Source organism: Cladophialophora bantiana, assembly GCF_000835475.1.
Source record: "Cladophialophora bantiana CBS 173.52 unplaced genomic scaffold supercont1.1, whole genome shotgun sequence".
Classification (NCBI taxonomy): Eukaryota; Fungi; Ascomycota; class Eurotiomycetes; order Chaetothyriales; family Herpotrichiellaceae; genus Cladophialophora; species Cladophialophora bantiana.
The window spans coordinates 685,267-707,482 of record NW_015971575.1 but is presented as its reverse complement, the minus strand read 5'-3'; the positions used below and the strand labels follow the sequence as shown (position 1 = coordinate 707,482).

The 22,216-nt window shown below is 51.9% G+C and overlaps 9 protein-coding genes across 9 annotated transcripts; 6 read left to right on the top strand and 3 right to left on the bottom strand.

Annotated features, from left to right (window-relative positions):
* Positions 1 to 152: 152 nt before the first annotated feature.
* Z519_00253 (aspartate-tRNA ligase) lies at positions 153 to 2,644 on the bottom strand (the record flags this gene model as incomplete). Its single annotated transcript, XM_016758012.1, has 3 exons — positions 153 to 1,376; positions 1,427 to 2,358; positions 2,407 to 2,644. 3 exons carry the CDS (start codon positions 2,642 to 2,644, stop codon positions 153 to 155), a joined length of 2,394 nt encoding a protein of 797 aa, XP_016625261.1.
* Positions 2,645 to 4,952: 2,308 nt separating this feature from the next.
* Z519_00252 (uncharacterized protein) lies at positions 4,953 to 5,324 on the top strand (the record flags this gene model as incomplete). Its single annotated transcript, XM_016758011.1, has 1 exon — positions 4,953 to 5,324. The coding sequence occupies one exon, from the start codon at positions 4,953 to 4,955 to the stop codon at positions 5,322 to 5,324; it is 372 nt and encodes a 123-aa protein (XP_016625260.1).
* Positions 5,325 to 5,412: 88 nt separating this feature from the next.
* Z519_00251 (uncharacterized protein) lies at positions 5,413 to 6,879 on the top strand (the record flags this gene model as incomplete). The annotated part of the gene is made up of 2 exons (XM_016758010.1): positions 5,413 to 5,703; positions 5,746 to 6,879. The coding sequence occupies 2 exons, from the start codon at positions 5,413 to 5,415 to the stop codon at positions 6,877 to 6,879; spliced, it is 1,425 nt and encodes a 474-aa protein (XP_016625259.1).
* A 135-nt stretch (positions 6,880 to 7,014) lies between these two features.
* Positions 7,015 to 7,551, top strand: Z519_00250 (uncharacterized protein; the record flags this gene model as incomplete). The annotated part of the gene is made up of 1 exon (XM_016758009.1): positions 7,015 to 7,551. The coding sequence occupies one exon, from the start codon at positions 7,015 to 7,017 to the stop codon at positions 7,549 to 7,551; it is 537 nt and encodes a 178-aa protein (XP_016625258.1).
* A 1,394-nt stretch (positions 7,552 to 8,945) lies between these two features.
* Z519_00249 (uncharacterized protein) lies at positions 8,946 to 10,232 on the bottom strand (the record flags this gene model as incomplete). Its single annotated transcript, XM_016758008.1, has 2 exons — positions 8,946 to 10,145; positions 10,200 to 10,232. 2 exons carry the CDS (start codon positions 10,230 to 10,232, stop codon positions 8,946 to 8,948), a joined length of 1,233 nt encoding a protein of 410 aa, XP_016625257.1.
* Positions 10,233 to 10,934: 702 nt separating this feature from the next.
* On the top strand, positions 10,935 to 14,252 carry Z519_00248 (uncharacterized protein; the record flags this gene model as incomplete). Its single annotated transcript, XM_016758007.1, has 2 exons — positions 10,935 to 13,964; positions 14,016 to 14,252. 2 exons carry the CDS (start codon positions 10,935 to 10,937, stop codon positions 14,250 to 14,252), a joined length of 3,267 nt encoding a protein of 1,088 aa, XP_016625256.1.
* Positions 14,253 to 14,766: 514 nt separating this feature from the next.
* Z519_00247 (uncharacterized protein) lies at positions 14,767 to 15,963 on the top strand (the record flags this gene model as incomplete). The annotated part of the gene is made up of 1 exon (XM_016758006.1): positions 14,767 to 15,963. The coding sequence occupies one exon, from the start codon at positions 14,767 to 14,769 to the stop codon at positions 15,961 to 15,963; it is 1,197 nt and encodes a 398-aa protein (XP_016625255.1).
* Positions 15,964 to 16,788: 825 nt separating this feature from the next.
* Positions 16,789 to 19,338, top strand: Z519_00246 (uncharacterized protein; the record flags this gene model as incomplete). Its single annotated transcript, XM_016758005.1, has 1 exon — positions 16,789 to 19,338. The coding sequence occupies one exon, from the start codon at positions 16,789 to 16,791 to the stop codon at positions 19,336 to 19,338; it is 2,550 nt and encodes an 849-aa protein (XP_016625254.1).
* Positions 19,339 to 20,218: 880 nt separating this feature from the next.
* Z519_00245 (uncharacterized protein) lies at positions 20,219 to 22,033 on the bottom strand (the record flags this gene model as incomplete). The annotated part of the gene is made up of 2 exons (XM_016758004.1): positions 20,219 to 21,674; positions 21,807 to 22,033. 2 exons carry the CDS (start codon positions 22,031 to 22,033, stop codon positions 20,219 to 20,221), a joined length of 1,683 nt encoding a protein of 560 aa, XP_016625253.1.
* Between the last annotated feature and the right edge of the window lie 183 nt (positions 22,034 to 22,216).

Here is a 22,216-nt window from a genome sequence, read left to right as displayed (position 1 = left end):
ACGATCCAGGGGCTGCAGCCTCGGCTACCTGAACTGCTAGGCACCGAGTAAAGACTGCGTGGCTAAACCGATATGATAAAAGGCTGATAACTGTTTTTACATGGCTATGTTATTCTTCACATACATCTACCACCGTTCATGGGCACTCAGGTTCACGCCCTGCGCGAGAATCTGGGAGTCGACCCAGCAGCCGCCGTGTCCCGGACAACAAGGTGATAAGTTGCCAGCTGGTCTCGGGTGATCGGTGAAGGTGCGCCAGCAAACTTGTCTTCGCCATCCGCGTACTTTGGAAAGGCAATCACATCTCGTACACTCGCAGTATTCGTCAACATGGCCATCAAGCGATCAAATCCTAGGGCAAATCCAGCATGGGGTGGACAGCCAGTACGCAATGCTCTCAGTAGATGTCCGAAATCTTTGACGCGCTCCGGGTCCATCTTCAGAACCTCTCGGAGGATAAATTCCTGCATGAACTCACGGTGTATACGACAGGAACCGCCACCCACTTCAACCCCATTGATGACAAGGTCATAATGGTCCCCAATAATGGACAATGGGTTCTTCTTGAACGTGGACACCGACAATTCCTGGCCTTGTTTGGGAGCTGTGAATGGATGATGCGTTGAACAGATGCCTGCAGATCCGCCTTGTCCTGGTTCGGAGTCTTCTGTCGGAGAGAATAAGGGAAAATCGATTATCCACAAGGCAGAGAATCCTGAAGGGGCAGGGAGTAGACCCTCCGATATGGCGTGCTGGTAGATATCCCGACGCAGGTCTCCAAGAACAGTAGAGCCGCCAGTAAATGGCTTACCATCACGGCTATAAAGAACCAGGATGTCACCCGGCTCGGGATCAAACTCTTCTTCCACTTTGGCTGCTCCTTCGTGGCCAAAGCTAGCTAAGCCATGCAGTGGCTTTAGAGGATCAAAAACCGCCACTCCGGGGATTCGTGCGTTGTCATTCGTATATCTTGCCGTTGAAGACGCTTCCAAGAAGGAAGCCACAAATTTCTGGCTTTCCGCTGGCTCACATCCCTGCATACCGATTTTCACCATCTCCATGACGGGATCGTCAAGCGAAGTCACCATCTTCTTCACATTAGGCGGGAGCCACTGGTCCACCCGATGAATCTCAGAGCCAAGACGCGTGTCAGGCTTGTCCGAGCCATACCGGGTCATTGCGGCTTCATATGTCAATTGTGGAAATACCAGGTCGCGACATTCTACATCGGCCGATTTGACCCTGGAAGAGCTCGTTGACGAGGATGTCTCCAGAGGAGCAATATCAGGTACATTAGGCCAGATGGCATGAATGAGCAGCTCTTCTACAGCGGTCATGACATCAGTACTACTGGCAAACGCCATCTCGAGATCAAGCTATCGCAAGAATTAGCATCATCTAGCTGCGGCGAGGTGAAACACATTACCTGGGTGAATTCGGGCTGTCTGTCGGCTCGCAGATCCTCGTCGCGGAAGCATTTGGCAAATTGAAAGTATCTCCATATTCCCGAGGCCATCAGAACCTGTTTATATTGCTGCGGACTCTGTGGCAGTGCGTAAGCCAGACCTTTCTTTCTTGTGGGGACAATGAATTCCCGAGCCCCCTCCGGTGTGGATTTGAACAACAAGGGCGTCTCAATCTCATCGAAACCATTGCTCAGCATATGTTCTCGTATTTTTCCTGCAATTCGCGAGCGTAGCCGAATCCGGCGACGAAGGTCCGAGTCCGTCCTGAACTGCAAATGGCGCAACTCCGGCGGGAATACTGTATCGCATTTTGCAGTAATATCGGATGGCATTCCATTGAGAAATTTGTAAGAATCTGCCCTGATTTCGACGTGAGATATGAGGTCAATGTCTCCAACGTAGGGGTCTAGTGTCCGAATCGTATTGGCCGGCCCTTGTCGCTGTGAAGAATCATGACCTCCTGATACGACTCGCTGCTGGTCTTTTTTCGGCGGTGTCTGTCGTCGCACAATGGTCCCGGAGATCCGAATAGGTGTATGGGGGCGAGGAGCTCTGAAAATACTAGGGTGCTCCTCATGGAGATCCTCGACGCTCGACCCTCTATCTAAACTCGGGCCCTTGGCACCTAAGCGCTTCTCTACCACATCACTTTCCCCAATCTTTGCAGCGGAAATGGTATGGGAGAGGATGACTTGCACGGCAAGCTCTAAGCGTGGATCGACGAGCTGAACAAAGTCGAAGCTCTTGCTAGGTCTGTGAGAAGTAATGTAGCCATAAAGCTGCACTTGGTTCTGCTCATCGGGGCCAGGATCGGGCGTGGTTGGCAAGGAATCAAGGTCGGTCTGGCGCAGTTTTTCCCAGGCAGTGCTCGCTGCACTTGAGGAAGAGATCCCTGGGAGAGTCAGGCGCTGTCCAAATCCCTAGCCTTCTTCTGCCTTACTAGAAAAGCTGTATCGCCTGATGTCGCCATTACTGGTTTGTAATCTTGGGTCTTGTTGCCGGTCGCTTCGAACGGGAGACGTGGTAGAGTATGTGCATCTTCGACAAAGGGAGGGTCTGACCGAGCGTCGCGTGGAAGCAAAGCCTGCCTGCGAAACCTGACCACGAATATACCTGGAGATTTCGATGTAGGTGCGTCGGAGGTGAGCTGACCGCGTAAGTGATCTTTGAAGCTCCATCAGCTACGGTGACAGCAGGCGTTGACAGACCATTGACGCGAACAATTTTCACAAGAACCGAGTTGAGTTGGAGCAAGGTTGGAGAAGTGCGGAGTTTTGCACCTGCCAAGAGAAGGTAAACAAGTGCAATATATTACGGGTTGAACCTAGAGGGTGAGTGAAGGCTGCTTTAACCTGAGCTTTAACTGAGCCTCACTGAGCCCTCCCGGAGCACTACTGGGTACCTGAGCAGCTCACTGAGCTGCTCGGAGGACCCAAACTGGCTCCCCAGTGATCGCCTAAAACGTGAGTTTCAGTGGGCACCTGTTTCAGACCATCCTCAGGAACCTGGTAGATCCCCTGCACTTTCACCGCCTCCTACCTACTATTAGTGGGTAGGTGCCTATTAACTCAATTTTAGCTACCGAGTAATATCAATCAAGTTTACATAGACCTCCATCTTTAGCGCGACGGCCGTACCGAGTACCGAGTACACTGCTAAATCCTATGCCGCACCTCCAAAAGAGCCATCGCAGGCACCCGCCTAATCACGGGATTTCTGCGTTGACTCTGAGCACTTCTTCGTATACTGAGATGACCTTCCGATGCCTGTAAGCATTGGCCGGCATCATGGAACAAGAAGTCGGCGGGGAACCGAACTCTGTCGACCACACTGGACTCTGTTTATTGTCTCTTGACGACGCTCCATATCCTCAGGCGCCTTATGAGACTGCTGAATCACGAACGTCAGAAGAGCGGAGCCATGCCGCTTAAGCCATGTGAATTGTTTGATCTCATAGGAGGGACAAGTACGGGAGGGTACGTGCAAAACACTACTCTGTGCATCATAGCTATCGCGCTAATATGAAATTCGAAAGTCTGATCGCTATCATGCTTGGCCAGCTCGAGATGGACGTAGATGAGTGCATTGAAGCTTACAACAGACTGGATCAAGACTGTATTTAAAAAGAAGGCACACTGGACGCCCCTCAACTAGAGCGGAAATATTCAAGCGCAATTCGACAATGCAAAACTGAAAGGGGCCATTGAAGGGATTATCACTAGCCAAGGGTACTCCACCACGGAACTGTTTGACGACGGCACATCTCACAGGTGTAAAGTGTATGTATAGATCAAGGTTGTGACTATATTATAGTTGAACGGTGATCTAGCCTTGTATGCACGGTAACGACGAATCCGTACCGCATTAGACGTCTACAAAGTTACGAAATTCCCCAAAAACTGGATATGCATGTAACAATTTGCGAAGCCGCCCTCGCCACATCAGACGCCACCACATTTTCCCTCCCGTCTCGATCGGGGCTAGAACCTTTGTGGACGGGGCGTTAGGAGCGAACAACCCGGTGGACGAAGCCGAAAGAGAAGCATCAGATATTTGGTGTCCCAATTCCGGCGATCTGAAGGACCTTATTAAGTGCTTCGTCTCCATTGGGACGGGAAACCCGGGCAAGAAGCCGATTGCAGACAGTGTTGCGAAGTTCTTGTCTGAGACACTAGTCGATATCACGACTCAGACAGAACAGACAGCGGAATATTTTTTTGGCGAGGTGGAGGGAACATTACCGCTCACATCGATATTTCCGTTTTAATGTCGAACAGGGACTCCAAGAAGTCAGCTCGGCGAATACAAGGAGCAGGCCGAATCGAGAACGCTACTTATGATTACCTCGACCACCAGCAGCAGGCCTTTCGCTTGCAAGACTGCGCGGAGAATTTGAAGCTGAAGCAGAGTGTGTACATCGAAGATTTCGCTTAGCTGGAAACCGTTCCGTAGCTGACAACCTCACGATAGGAAAGGCCGACAGCTCGTTAGGCAGCAAAGTCGATGTAAGTCGAGTCTCGTCGTTGACTACTTGACGACTTGACGCTTAGCCTTGCCAGGAATATAAAGCATTCCGACCTCAGTTAAGTACCTAGGTATGGAGAGCCTGACCGGGTCAAATGACTCCTCATAATGACTATATCTATATTTTGTCCCCCTTTCCAGCTATTACATGCAAGCCAAAGTATCGGATAGTGTACGGGCAATCATCTCTGAGAACACGCAAGAAGTCTTTGGTCTGGAGACGCGAGATTTTCCTACTGGCCAACGTACAATCTATGTCGAAAATGGTGGTTTCTTTGTCAGATTATGCCCGTCTCCGTCCTTGGCCCGAGCAAGTTTCTTCAACCCAGAGACCATTACTTTTCATATTCCAATCCTGAGTCTTAGCTGACTGATGATACTTGCATCAAAGGCTCTCTCGGGTTCAGAAAGACATCATCCACGCCTTCAGCGCGCCTCCTTGATGCTTTAGCATTTCCAGAGATGAGCAAGCGTCGCAACAGAATGGAGGAGCGCATCATCGATTTTGGCGAGACTTACCGCTGGATATTTAATCCCCCAGAGGAGATGAAAAAGCACAAATTTATTGATTGGCTTCAGACCGGCAAAGATATTTTGGGTCAGTGGAAAGCCTGGATCCGGAAAATCTACACTTATGGATTTGGTCTATCACGACCTTCAAGCAGAAGGGGCTGGCCATGGCCATTTGGAGGAGTGGGCAAGACCCCACTGTGTTCAAGTGCTCAGCTTTTGGTTCTACAGACCAGCCTCGAGCGATTTACTGAAATCATTGCAAGGTTTTTGGAGATCACATTGCTTTCAGATCCTCGACACGGACGAGACTCTTGGGGATAATATCCGAGAGAACAAGGATAGCAAAGCGCCTCAGAGTCTACGATCTTGTCTTGTCCCACCGGGTTCTCGTACTCAGACTTGGACAGACATGGAACTGAAATCATGGTTCTATTATCTGATCACTCATTCTGTCTTCAACTTCCGTCTACTGATCGATGGCCTTAACGAGGTTCCAAATAATCGCGACAACTTGCTCGACACCATTGGACTCATTGCTGAGAGCTTTAACAAGGTCAAAATCTGCTGTTCGAGTCGGAGAGAAAGACTCTTTGAGCAGATACTCCAACATAACCCATCCCTGCGGTTGGAAGACCTTAATTATGAGGATATCCAAAAGCATTGCTATCGGCGACTCCATACAACCAGAGCTAGACGATACGTGAACACCATTACCAGTCGGGCAGATGGCATTTTCTTATAGGCTTATTTAGTGACCGAAGAACTCAGGAATGCTGTCAATAATGGAGATGACGAAGTCGTTCTCAAGCGACGCCTAGGCGAGTGTCCAGGCGAAATGCACAAGCTATTCACGTCCTTGGTCGAGCGGCAAGACAAGTTCTATGCAAAGGATCCGAAACCATATCTCCGTCTAATCGAGGTTGCAACCAAGAGAGGGGATAACAATAATCACGGTGCCGGCGCGTTTCTCACCTTTTTTGAATTGCTTGTGGCGTCATCAGCACAGGAAGAATTTATTTCACGCGTTCCGAAAAGCCTGGATGCTTCCCTTTTGGCATCTCTGGACTCGCAAGCGCCCGATCTGAAAGCGAATGTTGTGGTGAGATGTGCAAATCTGGCTGAATTGGTTCCAAACCGGTCAGATCTCCAATCTTATCCAAAAGAATTCGCTTATAAGGAATTGGTTAATGCGGACAGCTTGGAAGTACGGTTCATACATCGAAGGGTACAAGACTTTTTGACGGACAGCGAAGAAGGGGCTGCTTTGCTTCGGTCCTACAACATGACCGAACAGAACGCGGTCATACGACTAACGATTGCCTCGGTTACCAGATTCCTGGCCACCCCTTACATGTCAAGAGTGGGAAAATCTTTGAAATGGGAGAGCTTGATAGAGGCGGGATTCTGGGCGAAGAACGGGACGGGTGCTCTGGACATTATTTTCCCGACACTGCAAGCCCGTAAGCCATTGCGGATGCCTCCATTCACGGCCGAAGACACATCGATCAATGGCAAGACCCCACCCTTTAACGTATTGTGTCCCCAACTTTCACCGCTTGAGAATGTCGCCTTTGGCTTTGCTACCGGTTTCGCCATGGTGGCTTACACTGAGGCCAAGCTCCGTGCTCTTGATTTACAAAAATGGCGGTTGGTGGTAGGGTTCTCCTCCTGTCTATGCGTGAGAGCGTATGGGCTCGGACGTGAGAGTAGTGGCTTCCTAACCATGTTCGAACCATACCTGTCATTGACGTCGTTGACGCAAAACCTCACCCTCAGTTACATTTTGGAGCCCTTTACCGATGTAGACTTCTGGGTTTTCCGCCACTTGTCCTGTGTGGCAACACCTCGCCCTGGGTTTCACCAATCGAGATTTTGAAGGACTGGCGATGCCTGAGCAAGATTTACTAGCCTCATCCTGGGTTCCGCCAGCGGCGGCAGAGAGGAGACTCTTTGGGTCGAGGGTTGCATTATTCACGGTCACGGCTTTGAGAGCATTCTGCAAATTCTCCAAATGCCGGATGAAGCAGCCGACTCGTTCACAGATATGACCGGAGGGGGAGATGTCTTGCGAATTCACTTGAACATACGTGCAAGCACACAAGGGACAGCTTACTCGGTATATTTTGCCCAATACGCGCCAGGGGGACTTGGTCGATTCCTCGGGCTCGGACAGACCCACATCGACTCTCTGCAGCAAATCTTCGTCAAGGCGGAGTCGCTTCAAGACGCCTTCCAGGCTTCTGCGGAATGCCTGGTAGCTATCATCAAACACCATTGGGATAGCTTATCCCCCAAGGAGATCGCCAATGTAGTGTGGTACCATGATGAAGATTCATCCTTCATCTTCTCCAAAGGCGAGCTTCAGGTAGTAGGATATGAATCCGAAAGACAGGCTTGGGAGGAAGGATTGTATGAAGGAGAGATGCATAGGTATCCCGTGGATAATCCTGTAGTAAGCGAGATCATCGAGAAGATGAAACTTGTCGGGACATGGAAAAACATTGGAGAGAGTGGCAAAAAGACTGGCGACAATGTTTCCGGAGAGTGATGATTTGTCCTCTGAGCAAGAGTAAGGAGAACAGCTGTTCCATGCTTTTAAAAACACTCTATTGAGCAATATGTAGACTGCTTCGACTTGGAAAAGCGTGCCAATTCGTTTCGCCAGAAACATGGGACGGTTTGCAGTAACCTTGTCAAGTCAAGTGTTTCCCATGAACCGACATAGCTCATCCTTTGGGCAAGGGCCCAAAGAACACAAGTCTCCTTGGAGAGAGATCTTGTTGATATTCCAAAACTGCCGGGACCCTTAGGAGTATATTGTCACTGGCCACAATCCTGTCCAATCTCTCTGCAGACGCGGGTTACACTTGGAATGGCCACAGTTGTACGTATTCTTACCGAAATCTTCGTCTCGGACTCCTGCAGAGCAACCCCCATCAAAAGATCTAGGAGCAATTGAGCAGTCCGAGACCATTCCCAAGGCGCAGTTTACCTTGATAGAAAGTAGCGACGTCTCAGCTAATGGCTTGGTTAAAGCTCAGGATAAAACAGCCTTTCGCTCAAATCTAGGATCAAACTGTATATTAATAGTAATGAGGTTTTCCGTTGGCGAGTAGTAATCTAGGTACATGCTACCTATGCTCCAGGTATATAGCTCGCTGGGTAGGTGATTTGATGGCTGGTGCCAGCTCACCCCTCCGAGACTCCCATCTGGGAGGAGGATGCCGCCTGTGCTCGGGGCTGAATTCCCCATTCCTGTCTGGCAGTAGGCTTGGGCAGCACGCCACCACGATGGTCTGGTGACTCTTTTGTCGCTCCGCTTCGATGCGGGCATCCTCGGTCTGGTGTAATGTGTACTTGGTAAAAGCAATCGTCGAGCTGAGGGTGAGTTGATGGGTGAGCGGAGGTTCAGTGATAGTGAGTAGAGGCTGACTGCGGTGAGTAGTGCTTGATGGTGTTTAAAAGCAGCGCGAGTTGGCTGAGAGCACACGTGAGCTCAGTGCCGATTTAGCTCTTCTGTCGCCAACTTCCGATAGCCGCTTGCGCACAAAACTTCCCGAACCTGAATCTTCCTCCCTTTTTCTTTTTCTTTCTTCATCCTTCCAAGTTTTGAACAAGTAAGTTAACAGGTTGCGCGCTTCCTGATAAGCATTTATGCTAACAGCGTCTCAGATGATGAAAGCTTAGCGTGTCCTATATGATCTGTCCTTGCCTCGGGGAGCAGTAAGCCCTCTCTTCGGAGCCCAAGTGGCATGCTGTTCGATGTGGTCGGCGACAATGAGATCTGCGTCCGGCACACCCTTTCTTGTTACATTTTACGGACGTGAAGACGGCATCTCTGACTCCCAATCTTGGAAAGGATTTACTTGTTTATGATTGATATTTGCGCTGACAAGGGTGGAATTTTTGAAAAATACTTTTGACCTCAAGGTTGCGCTTTGATCAGCGATTTGACGTGTTCGACAGTGTCGGCACCAATTCGAAACTGTCTTCCATGAACGTTCTCCACGCTGCCAGGGCAGCTTTCACCTCGTCAGTCGATCCTCCGAACGCAACCCTCACATACCCGCGAATGGTCTGACTGTTCCCGAAGCATTTGCTGGCGGGACAGAGGAGGATGCCAGAGTGCTCGAGCAACTTTGAACAATACCCCTCACTGTCGATAGGCTTTCCCATCTTGTGGAACTTGAGCATTGCTGTTGTCCCGGCTCGCGGCTTGACCCAAGAGCATGACCAGCTGTGTTCTTCCACAAAACCTTGAAGCAGATCTAGGTTGGTTTGGCATATCTTGATGTTTCTGGCTAACAATGCGTGAATGCACCTGTCGCTCACGGCCTCGGCGGCAACCGCTTCATCAAGTGTCGACGCAGTGGTGGATTGGAGACGCCTAAATCTCTTGCAGGCCTCAAGAATGCTGCTGTCCTTTGTGGCAATCCATCCCGCTCTCGTCCCGGCCAAACCGTATGCCTTGGTCACTGCGCCTGTCACGACAACTTTCTTATAGCCCAGGTTGATTGTGGAAGGTGGAAAGTCGTCATCCGACGGCAATATCGAATGGAAAAGAGGCCTGTATGTCTCGTCCGCCAGAATAATTATACCCTTTTCTTCGGCCACTTCGACGAGAGCCTCGAGAATAGGTCTGGGTACTATTGCGCCCGTGGGATCACAGGGACTTTGGATCGCAATCAGCTTTGTATTGTCCTTGATCAATGTCTTTAGCTCCTCGATATCAAGTCCCCACTTCTTCGCTGGGTCTGCATTCCACCAAGTTACCTCCGCGCCCAGAGACGCCGGTATTTTGTAAAGCAGCTCCTCAACCGGATGTTGGCAGATGACATGGTCCCCAGGACTCAGCAGCGCGGAAAATACGGTATAGTCTGCAGCAGCGCTTCCATTGGTGATTATAATGTCATGCTCGGTCACTCCTGCAGAGCGCGCAGAGTAGAGGGCTGCTAGATTCCTTCGCAATTCCACATTGCCCAAACCAGTTTCATTCCCCTGGAGTCTTAGTTCACTCAGCGACAAGGCCTTTTCAGAATGCGGTCTGTCCTCCGAGTGTTCAAGGAGTTCCGTGAGGGAGATGTTGGAGGCGCCCGAAGAGGAAAGATCGTGTCTGGCTGATGAGAGATACTTTTCGTTCCACTGTTCAAATTGTCAGTTGGGACGTCCTGCAGTTGAGGTCTGGCGACTGCCTACCTCGATCACTTCAAGCTGTTCTGCCTTGGTCATTTTCCCTGCTGGAATGTCTCCGAGAGCCCTTTGGTGAAATGAAGGGACTGAGACTTTGGTAGAGAGGTGTCACCGTTAAAGAATGTTCAGGATCAATTTTCTTTGCCAACCGCAGTCGTGCGGAGACGCAGCCAACTCCACCCCACCTCGACTCCTCGACACCTTGACACGTTGACACCTCCCAAGCTCAAGCTCCCTCGTATCTCGTATTATTCCTGCCCTCAGCCCCCCAGACTGGAGGATGCGAGAATGCCACGAGCAACTGCCGGGAGCTTAGCGATTGGTGCAAGTGGACGGGCGCCTTAGCTTGACACAGCTCGGCCCATTGGCCTGCGGCAGAAGGCCGAACCCAGCAAGCCAAGTATCAGGTCTCCCGTCCCCGCCCGTGCAAGTTACCGGCTGTGCCTGTGCTGTTACACCCTGTTGACTGCGACAGTTGAACCTTTCCAGTTCAAGATCCATCTCTTCCCGCTGCAAAAGTGCCATGGTGTGATATCTCCTGCTTTTGTTCCACATCCTTCGTCGCATGTTCCTCCTATCATTCTCCTCTCGACGACCACGCTTTCTGGCCTTCCTCTCCGCCTTCCGCTCCCTTGACGTTTCCTTCCACGTCGACCGGCAAGCTCCTGTCCACAGGCAACAGCCACCCGATCTGTCACCTCCGCACTTGCAAGCCGGACCATATCGCCAAGTCTACCCTCAATGAACCTCCATGGCGTTGCCACTGCCCTTTTGCTTGTCGCGCCGACGTTACTAGCCACAGCCTACCTCAATAATACCTCTCAGGCGTTGATGCAAGATCCGTTCCTCGATCTGGTTGACGGGTGTCCGCCATGCCCTCGATGTTTCGACTGCCACTACGACGAGTTCAAGTGCCTCCAGTTTGCGAGCTGCAGTAGTGCCAACGGGAAATGCGTCTGTCCTCCTGGCTTCGGCGGCGACGACTGCGCAGAGCCGCTGTGTGGTTCCTTGGTCGACGGCAAGAATAGATCACCGAGAAGAGGCGATAAGTGTGACTGCAAAGATGGCTGGGAGGGCATCAACTGCAACGTGTGCACTTCCAATGAAGCATGCAATGCATTAATGCCACTGGGCCAGGGTGGTGTTTGCTATCAAAAGGGTGCACTGGTCCACGAAAACTACCAGGTTTGCAATGTCACCAACAAAGCCATCCTGGATCAGATTGACCCTCGGATACCAGAGGTTACCTTCTCCTGCAACGCGGAAGAAGCTACCTGCAACTTCCAATTCTGGGTTGACCAAAAGGAATCCTTCTATTGTGCCCTCGACAATTGCACTTCCTCGTACCAGGATACCAATGTCCGCAACACCACAAAGTATCAATGCCAAAATATAAAGTGTTCTTGCATCCCCGACCGATTCCTGTGTGGTGAAGATGGCTCTGTCAATATTGACGAGTTTCTGGAGAAAGAGATCAAGGGCCCGGCTTCCTTTTACTCTCAGCACACCTATGGCGGGAGCTCCAAGGACGGTAGCCGGTTCGAAGAACCGGCCATGAACAACTTGATATCCATGATATTCGGCGACGAGTACATCTCGCTACAATGCAGGGCAGGTGAATGTCTGTATGAGACGGATGTGCCTGGGTATGAAAGGCCCATCAAAGAGATCAACACGCCCTTGATTGCTGGAATCATAGCTGGTTGCGCCCTCTTTGTTGTTGCTGTCACGCTCATATCATGGTATCTTTCGCGGAGGGCGGCGCTCAAGCGATGGGGTGCCATTCGGCTGGGTGAAGGCGGTGAAGATGATGCTTCTCTATCCATGATGAACCATACCCCGATGGCTTTGCAATTTGAGAATGTCTCTTATGGTCTGAAAGGAAAAGAAATCCTCTCGGGCATTTCTGGGATCGCCCACCCGGGACAGATCACGGCCATCATGGGCGCTTCCGGTGCGGGCAAGTCTACGTTTCTCGATATTCTCGCTCGCAAAAACAAGCGCGGCACCGTCTTGGGCCATATGTACGTCAATGGCGAGAAGATTCTCGACGCGGAATATCGAAATGTAATGGGCTACGTCGACCAGGAGGATACTCTTCTGCCAACTTTGACAGTTCACGAGACTATCCTGACCAGCGCGCTCCTGAGACTGCCGGCTGATATGGGGATCTCTGTTAAAGAGCAGCGAGTCATCGAAGTCATGCAGCAACTCGGAATCTACCACATCAAGGATCAAGTGATTGGCTCAGAGGAGGGAAATGGTCGGGGCATATCCGGCGGTGAAAAGCGACGGGTTGGTATTGCCTGTGAGCTTGTTACTAGCCCCAGCATACTGTTCCTCGATGAACCAACCAGTGGGCTCGACGCATTCAATGCTTTCAATGTGGTGGAATGTCTGGTAACCCTGGCCAAGACATACAACAGGACTGTCATCTTCACTATCCATCAACCTCGCTCAAACATCGTCGCACTGTTCGATCAGCTCATCCTTCTTGCCAAGGGGCAAGCCGTCTATTCTGGTCCCTTCTCAAGCTGTCAATCATACTTTGATCACATTGGGTACTCATGTCCGCCGGGTTTCAACATTGCGGACTATCTTGTGGACCTGACGATGCATGCTAGTCTTCCGCGTTCGCCCATATTTGAGGACGTTCCGAAAGACTTGCTCGACCGAGATGGCCCGGCAACGGAATCAAGCAGTACCAGGGCTGTCAAATCCATTGCAAGTGTCTCCAACGTGAGCGTTGAGAGTCCACGTGAAATCCCGACACGAGTCAGACCGAAGAGGCGGATTTCATTGAAGCAAAAGCAGGACCGTCAGTTGTTCACTCGAAAGAAGATTGCTGGGAGCGAGACTCCGCCTACTCCAAAGACTGATGACGAGGACACTGTGGTGGGAAGAGCAGCCGGCAGTATGCGGAGCTGGTTGCAAATGTCGAGGAGAGATGGGTCGAACCCACCACCACTTCTGGAGGACCCTGACGACTTACCGCCTGACGCCAGCACCGATCTGGACATTCTGGTAGCCAGTTTCAGGAACTCTGATGTTGCCCAGACGATTCACGATGAAATTGCAGCTTCAATCCAAGCTGCCTCGGCGGCAAACGGCCACGGTGGGGGTGATACTGAAGCCGTCACCGGCTCGATTAAAGGTTTCCGGCGGGTCAGCCTTCCACGACAGTTTTTGATCCTCTCCAGGCGGACCTGGCGGAATCTGTATCGCAACCCGATCCTGATGTTGACCCACTATGCTGTTGCTATTTTGCTGGCAGTGTTGTCGGGGTGGCTCTTTTACGGCGTTACAGACGACATTGGCGGATTCCAAAATCGGCTTGGTCTCTTCTTCTTTTTGCTAGCGCTCTTCGGTTTCAGCGCCTTGACCAGCTTGAACGTCTTCAGCGCCGAGCGGCTGATCTTCGTGCGAGAGCGTGCCAATGGATACTACTCCCCAATCACTTACTATGCTGCGAAGCTCATGTTCGACATTGTGCCGCTCCGACTCATCCCACCTATTATCATGGGCGTCATCATCTATCCAATGTCTGGACTTCTCCCAAAATGGGGTGTTTTCTTCACTTTCATACTGATATTGGTTTTGTTCAACTTGGCCGCGGCAGCTATCTGCTTGACGATCGGTATCGTATTCAAAGATCCTGCTGTCGCCAATTTGATTGGTAGCTTGGTGATGTTGTTCAGCTTGTTGTTTGCTGGCTTGCTCCTCAATCTCAACCATGATACAGTCCAAAAAGCCGCACAATGGTTGCAAATGGTAAGCAATCCCGATCCCGCTTGGTGGAAATTGTCCTAACCCTCAACGCAGTTATCCATCTTCCACTACGGATACGAGGCTCTCATCGTGAACGAGGTAGCCAAACTGCGTCTCAAAGACCACCGATATGGCCTTGACATCGAGGTACCGGGTGCCAGCATTCTCAGTGCCTTTGGCTTTGACAATTTGGCGTTGTGGAACGACGTTATTGGCCTTGGCGTCTTTGCAGGAGCATTCATCATCATCGCATATGGTGCTATGCATTTCCTGCTCGTTGAGAAGAGGTAGCGGCCGTAATGAGAGTTATGTGACGAATGTCTCCTTGTGTGGTGGGTATGGAGTCTTGCATCTACCGGGGTCCTGTGTACATAGATAAATTGGCAAAGGGTGGCTGGGCTGTAAACAACCTATACATATACATTAATACGACCTGATCCTCAAGACTTTTTCGTGAGAAGAGCTGTGGGTTCGCGGTCTTTTTGGTTACTGAACCCTAGTATATTAGAATGAATGGCTTCCCTTTAATATTATTACGAGGATCGACCGGCCAATCTCGGAATCACGCGTCTCGAAAACCAGGGTATGAGACCAACAGCCCAGCCGCCCGATCTCGGAGACGGTCATTATGCGGGGATGATGACCGAAACCCCTTCCCCTACTTGTACCTAAGTTGACTTCCGTCTCCTTGAACGCTTCCAACGTTCTTAAGAGCCACGACACGAACCACTTCCGACGCTGAAGCTCGAGCTACGTCTCACCTCATCTCACCCAGTGTCGTCAAGTCTCAAGGGGCCAGACCATCATGGCTTTACTATTTCGGGCGTGTTCACGCTGCATAAAATCTCAGGCGACGTTCAGTCCAAGCAGTGCAGCTCGACTCGGAACTACTACAGCGACGTCGTCGCGCAGCTTCTCTTCGTCTTGCACGAGATGGAGCTCAAGCTCAGGCTCAAGCTCAGGGCCAGCGCCCGACCCGAAGGCGATAGCGGAGGCTTTTCTGTCCAAATTCTCAAAGGGCCAGACGTTCGTCCGCCGTCAGCTGCTGGACGCAAACCAAATCCGGCTGTTCTCACTCACTCTAAATCGACCGCATCTGTGGCCTACTAGCTCCGTGTCGTCCAGCAAGACGCTTGAAGAGGCGGAGCCCGTCCAGGGCACTCCCATCCCCCCTGCTTATCATCTATGCTACTTTACCCCCGCACAACTACCCGGTATATTAGGTCTGGATGGCACGGACGCGAGTTTCAACCCTGATGCACCCTTCACGAGACGCATGTGGGCAGGCGGATCATGTCATTGGCCCGGTGCCGACCCCAACTCAATCCACCAGGCGCTCTTGGTGGTTGGCGATACTGTCACCGAGGTGACCAGGGTGTTGAGTTGTGAGCCAAAGGTCATTGGTAAGACTGGGGAGAGTATGCTGGTCGTGGGCGTGGAGAAGGAGTTTCGGAACGGCAAAGACGAGCTGTGTGTCCTCGACCGGAGGAATTGGGTCTTTCGGGTAGCCCTCGACCCATCGAAGCCTGCTCCACTGGTTCCCAAGCCGAAGGAATTGTCACAGGCGGAGCTTGACGAGAGCGTCAAGGGTAAACTGTGGAGGGAATACAGCCGCGACGAGGCGACACTTTTTCGGTTCTCGGCGCTGACGTTCAATGCGCACCGGATTCACTACGATAAGCCCTGGGCAACGGAAGTGGAGGGTCACAGGAATGTGGTTGTCCATGGTCCGATGAATCTGATTGCCATGTTGGATCTTTGGCGGGACGAGGCCAGTGTCTTTCGAGGGATTGGTGAAGGGTCAGCACAGGACGATGAGGTAGTGTATTATCCGCAGACGATTGAGTATCGGGCTACGAGCCCTGTATACGGCAGGGAACCCTACCGGGTGATGATGAATAAGGAGGCGGTGGACAAGAAGGAGGCAGAGACAAGGGTGGTGAGCAATGATGGGACAGTGTGTATGAAGGGGACTGTAACGGATTGGTCTTTGAGCAAGTAGGACGCCACAAAAGCAAATTGAGCAGTCGGTGCGAGAGGATCGGAGAGTCTAGACGGCCCTGACGGAGGTGGCCGTTGGTTCGTGTCGCTCACCAACCCATAATGGGAGCGGAAGCTTCGATGTGGAGGGAGTCGGATGAGATAAGGATGGCTGGATGAGGATTTGGTTGGGGAGAGCGGCTGAAAATCCAGATCGTTGCCTATACTCTGCACGGTGTCTTTGACCTGCCTATGCGGTTTCTTCTGAGAGAAGTAATCTGTTCGTGGGGAGCAAGGAGGTAGTGGTGGTGCCCATCAGGATGAAGTGGAGATAGACCAGTTTGGTGGTAGGTTTGAAGACAAGTCCGGAGGAAACAGCCTAAAGAGCCTAAAATCAACTACCCGAACCTGCTCCCTTATAGGTGCCTAGCGCCTATAAGGGGGCAGCACCTGTCTTAGTAACCTAAAAGCTAGGGTGCCTAGGTCCTTTACGCCCGTTAGGCGACGCCCCCTGCGGAAGTGACCATCCGTTATACCACAGGCGGGGCTAGCGGAGATCTGGTTAAGCGCCACTGGTGCCACTGCCCCTCCGCACTTTCATCACTTCTCCTCCTCCTCTTCCAAGCCGCATTCATCTCATCTCTCGCATTCTGATCCTCCACATGTTTACGTACAGCTCTCCGCCGCCATCATCGTTCCCAGAAAAAAAATTCGGACATGAATTGATCGTTGGTCGCCCATTATTGTTCTCGACATCCCTCTAATTCCACAGCATCCTCCTCGGCATACCGTCGCGCCGTCTCCCAGAACCTCTCGCGATGACTGTCACCTTTTCCCTGGCGCCGCCATGATTCCACAAACTCCTTCTTTGATCGTCCCTCCAGATAGCTCTGCCCAACAGCTGCTGCGGCTAGGGAAACCCTTCGTCGAGTTTCCTCGCTTCAGCATCCTCGCGCTCCAGGAAGAGAAAGACCAGGACGGCAACCTTCTTCCTTTCTCGGAATGGCTTACCAAACGTCTCCAGCTGGGGCAGCCTTTCGTCATAGCTGAATTTGACAAACTCGACACCTGGCCGGCCTCGGGTTCTCACAATGGTAACAAGCCCGGCTTCGGCATCGAGAGGCTGATCGAACTGAGCACCAAGAAGAACATCCCCATCCGAAATTGCAGCACCGGTCGGGATCTGTCTTTCACCCTCAAGAAATTTGCCGACAGTGCCAGACAGTCGTTTCCCGAATTTCAGAACCTTTATGCCAGAGACTTGCAATGTCCGCAAGAGTGGCTGGAACAATGTCGCAGGATTTTGCCCACCGAGGTGCAGTGGGGTGGGCGTTTGGATCTCTTCCAGTGGCTGCCACAGTGTGCGAGGAGTGAAGTTATGATGGCCTACGTTGGCAGCGAAGGGAGCAGTTCAGGGTTCCATCGATGCTTTTCGAGCACAGTCGCATTGAACCTGCTCGTCGAGTCGGATGATCGCCCAGTGGTATGCATTGGTACGGACTTCGACTCGCAGAAGAAATATGACGCCTTCATGTCGGCCCGTGGGGCTTCACCTCATTTAGACTGGCTGAACCTGGGATCAGAGGAACTCCTGAAAGCTGACTTCCCCCTCTATGCCTACGATCAACGGGTTGGCGATCTCGTCGTCTTCCCTCCTGCCACAGCCCACCAGGTCTGGAATCCGGCCACACTTTCGGCCAAGCTTGTCTGGAACATCCTTCATCCTCTTTCCCTCGAAGTGGGCTTTGACTATGTGCAGGCCCCTTTTAACCGCCTCTGCCATCCTGACGTCGCTCGAACCAGCCTCTCACTGGCGTGTGCCATGCTATCTCTGCTCCAAGACAACCAGACAATGAGAAGCTCCCCACTACCGTTGCCTCCGGATCTACCTCTCCTGTCACGCTTGTTTCGTCAAATGGTCCATGACGAATCCATTGAATCCCACCCTATCACTCCAGTCGCTTTAGTGCCTATACAGCAAGGGACAATTGCGACATGCAACTTTTGCAGTACGGCCATCTGGAACCGCCACGTGCGATGCACTCAATGCGCCGATTTCGATCTCTGCCTGCTTTGTTATCTCAATGGTCGTTCCTGCGAGCACTCCCAATCCTATGCATGGGCAGAACTAGTGCCATCGGAGCAATGCACCAGGGTTCTCAACCGAGCTCGAGAGATTCTAGGGTTCCAGCCAGAGGAACCGCGGACACTAGACAAGCGCAAGACTCTGGGAACAGCAGTCAATGATCTGATGCGTGCCAAAACATCGACAACGAGCAGACTATGCCACCTCTGCCGCATCGACCACCAAGAATGGAAAGGGCGACGTTGTGACAAGTGCACCGCCTTCTTCTGTTATCGAGGCTTATTCCGGCATTTTGATGAATATCCCTCGGAAGTGTTACGGCACAAGGGACTGTGGACTTGTCCCAAGTGTACCGAGACTTGCAACTGTCGGTGTTGTCATTTCGCAACGGCATACATTAAAAGCGAGAAACCTGCCAGCAAAAGAAGAGTGAAAGCTTCTGATCCTCGTGGCAAGGTGATGGGCTTTGCAGACAATGTATTTGATCAAAAGCGTGGTGGTCGACGAGATTCCAGCCACAATAGCTCTGGCAGTGGACCGTTACCCGGTGTGGCACAGATTACGGGCAAGAAGCGGGCCATCTCTTCCTCGGCAGATCCTGGCCCTGCAACCCCGCTGAGGAAGATGGAGTTGCCAACACCCGAACCCGATTTTTCAGGGACCAGGCTGGCGCTGTCGAGGGAGGGCTCTGAGTTCTTGATGGATGTGCCTTTTGGAGGCGTCAACGGGACGCTGCCCACGCCGTTGCCGAGTATGAAGACATTCCCCGATGGCCCCGACTTCATGGTCAGTCCTACCGATGAGAGACATTCGCGAGTGAGTAGCTCGCCCGGAATCGTGTCCCTGGCCTCTGTGGCAATCAGCTCCAGTCGCATACCATCCAACATCCAGAATAATACCCTTCCACCCATGCTCGGGCATACCGCTTCAGCTACCAACGGCTTGTACCTCCCGCAGCACAACTCCAACGGCAGTTTCAGCACTCCATCATCTAGTGCCGCGACGTCATCTCCTACGAAACTTGCTGCGTGTGCGACGGAGACTAAAGTTCCCACCGCCGCACTGGACGCTTCAATCACCGAACTTGAAACGCAACTGGTCAAACTCAAAAGGTACGAGGAAGAGTTCATTGCTCTGAACCTGGACGACAGTCGAAAGATGCTGGCATGCCAGCTGGCCGAGTTGGAGAGCCAGATCAGGGCAAAAAAGCGGGAGAAGAGTCTCATTCTTATCGAGAGGTTGAAGAGAGAAGGATTCGGTGGGCTGGCGGCCGTGGTGGGCAAAGAGGTCGGGCTGGGCACCGATGCATAGGCCCCATCTGCAACGATGAGCATGGCGCCGGCTGTCCCGAAGAGAGGTTTATATCAGCTTCAACACTCTGCAACTTGACCTCTTTCGACGAAGTCACGGGAATTGTCTAGGATTGGCAGATTCAAAGCTATATTGTGGGCTTGGTGCTCTGAAATGTCGGTGCTGGCTATTCTGGTTTCTTAGCGTTCATTCGAGCGGGATCACGAACTCTTTTATATACCCCAAGGAATGGATAACGTTGATGGTATAACGGACATGGCAAAATTTATATATACTGTTCTAACCTAAGATGTGTACTATCCGTAGAAATCTCCGAGCACTCCGCCGCTTTGTTGGTATGGACCGAGGGATGGATGTTCCGCAGACAGTACTTATGTAGGGCCAAGCGCCCAGCCGGCAGTAGTCGGTAGAGAGGGCATAGGACACATGACACATAGGGCGACATACCCCCGGCCCGGGGCCGCCTGGCTACATATCCCCTCAGTCCCATGTCAAGGTCCCAGGGTGATTTCAATATTGAGAAAGGAGTGCTCGGTGCTCAGACAGACATAGCCAGCGAGGCTCGAGTACACTTAAGTCTTATTTCCTGTAAGATAGCCCCGCGAACTGGCCGGTATATAGGTCTTGGTCGTAGTGCGATTGACGATTGAAAATTTCACGATGTACTATATCCGCGATTTCCTATTTGCGATTCACCACTCGCAATTAGTAGTACACACTTCATGATTTAGCTGCAAAAGAGTAGGGAGAACGGTGAATATTTCCTTCACGGAAAGACAGGTTCCTCGGCCCCGTCAGTCACGTCGTGATGCTTGCCTGTCTTCCATGCCTTCAACATGGCACATTTTTGGGCAAACCCCTATTTACATACGGGACGACTTTATTCAATAATCAGGCAGATCCTTGCGAAACCTTTCCTCTTCTTGAGTGGCCTCTCTGCGTCAATGACTTCTTGCAAGCCCGTCTTCATGTCCACCTCCATTGGGTCCCACGCCCACTTATCCCGCCAAAACACGATCCTGTGCCCAAAATACATGACGAGGAATATAGGGATCCCGATGTAGGCGGTCAAGAACGAAGAGGCCGACCATTCGCTAGGGAAGAAAACGGTGAAGCCATTGATAAGGCAGAGGATTGTGAATGCGACCAGGGCGATCCAGGCGCCGTAGGGTTGGATCCAGTTGCGGTATATAGGCTCGATTCCTTGCGCTCGGCAGGCCTTCCGGAAGCGGAAATAGATGATCATACAGCAAACCCAACTGGTCATGCCCCAAGTATTGGTAAGGTTAACAAACCAGTTAAAAACCGTAGAGCCAGAGGAGGCGACGTTGAGGTACGCAAGGCCGCAAAATAGGGAGGAACAGCCCACTGCCATGTAGGGAACACCCCAGCGGTTGCAGGCTTTGAACATTCGAGGGGCGGAGCCTTGAACGGCTAGCGAATAGAGCGCTCGGGAGGAGATGTAGAGGAAGGAGTTGCCGGACGACCAGGCCGAAATCAAGATCACGGCGTTAACGATGGATGGAAGAGTGTGGATCCCGGCGTTGGCGACGGCGACGACGAATGGCGAAGACTTAGCACCGGCCCCGCCGTTGGTCAGGCGTGCATCGTCGCTGGGGCAGGTCACGCCCATCGCCAGGACGCTGAGGACATAAAAGATAACCAGACGGTAGAAGTAACGCTTGGAGGCAAGCGGAAGATTGCGTCGTGGCGATTCCATTTCCCCACCTGTCACGACCAGAAGTTCTGGGGCGAAGGTGAAAGGGAACACGGACAGAACGAGGGTTTCCCAAAAGGAGACAAAGCGACCCGTGTCGCCTCCGACGATATAAGGATGTGCTGCGCCTGGATCGTGCCAGTACCTGAAACCCAAACGGTCGTGACTAGGGCCGCCGCCCCAAAAGAGGATGAAGCTGAGGATGAGGAGACCAATCATCAAGATGACCTTTGTTCCTGCGAACCAAAATTCCGTCTCGCCGTAGAATCTGACGGGAAGGAAATTCAGAGCGATGATGACAACCAGCATGATCGTCATCCAGACGGCAATGTTGACGTTGTTAGGCCAATAGTTGATGACCAAACCGGCCGCGGTGATTTCGTACGGGACAAGGATGCCCAGGGCGTACCAATAGAGGTAACCCAATGCAAAGCCCATGGAGCGAGAAACATATCGATAGCCATAGTAAGACATGGTCCCTCCGTGGACGGGTAGATAGGCGGCTACTTCGGTGACGGCGGTCACGACGCAATATACCAGGAAGGTCATGATCACGTAGGCCGCCAATATGAATGCAGGACCGCCTAGAGCGAGCGTCTGACCGGAACCGACAAAGAGACTATGGCGAGAATCTGTCAGCCTCTGTGCTTTCTAAGAATGGTGATTTTGGCAGTGAAAGAAGGTGACCTCTCATTGAAAAACAATACTTCTCCGGGGTGGAGAGCTAAAAGAAACGGAATTTTCGACATACCCAGTCCCAATAGTTCCACCCAGGGCAATCATTTGAGCATGCCTGCTTTTGAGCCCACGGTGAGTGATGGCATATCGCTCATCAAGCAAATCGGCTGCGATAATGGACTCGGTGACAGACGACTTGCGGCCAGTCATGGAAACTTTGCGGTCTTTCTCATCAACTTCGGTGCGGCTCTTGATGGGGTCAATCCCCTTTTCAGCGTCGTACTCGTCGGTGTGTGCCATGTCGATGTCAGGACGTTCCCGCCCTCGACTTGATTTCTCGGTTGGTTGGTGAGGATGTAAGTGGAGGGAGTTGTCCTCCTCAAGATGGCCTTGCAACAAGCCAACAGCCACTTCTTTTAAGAACAAACCACGAGGGATGGGAGAGAGGAGACGAAGGCAGGCCCACGGTTGGGGGGGAACGGG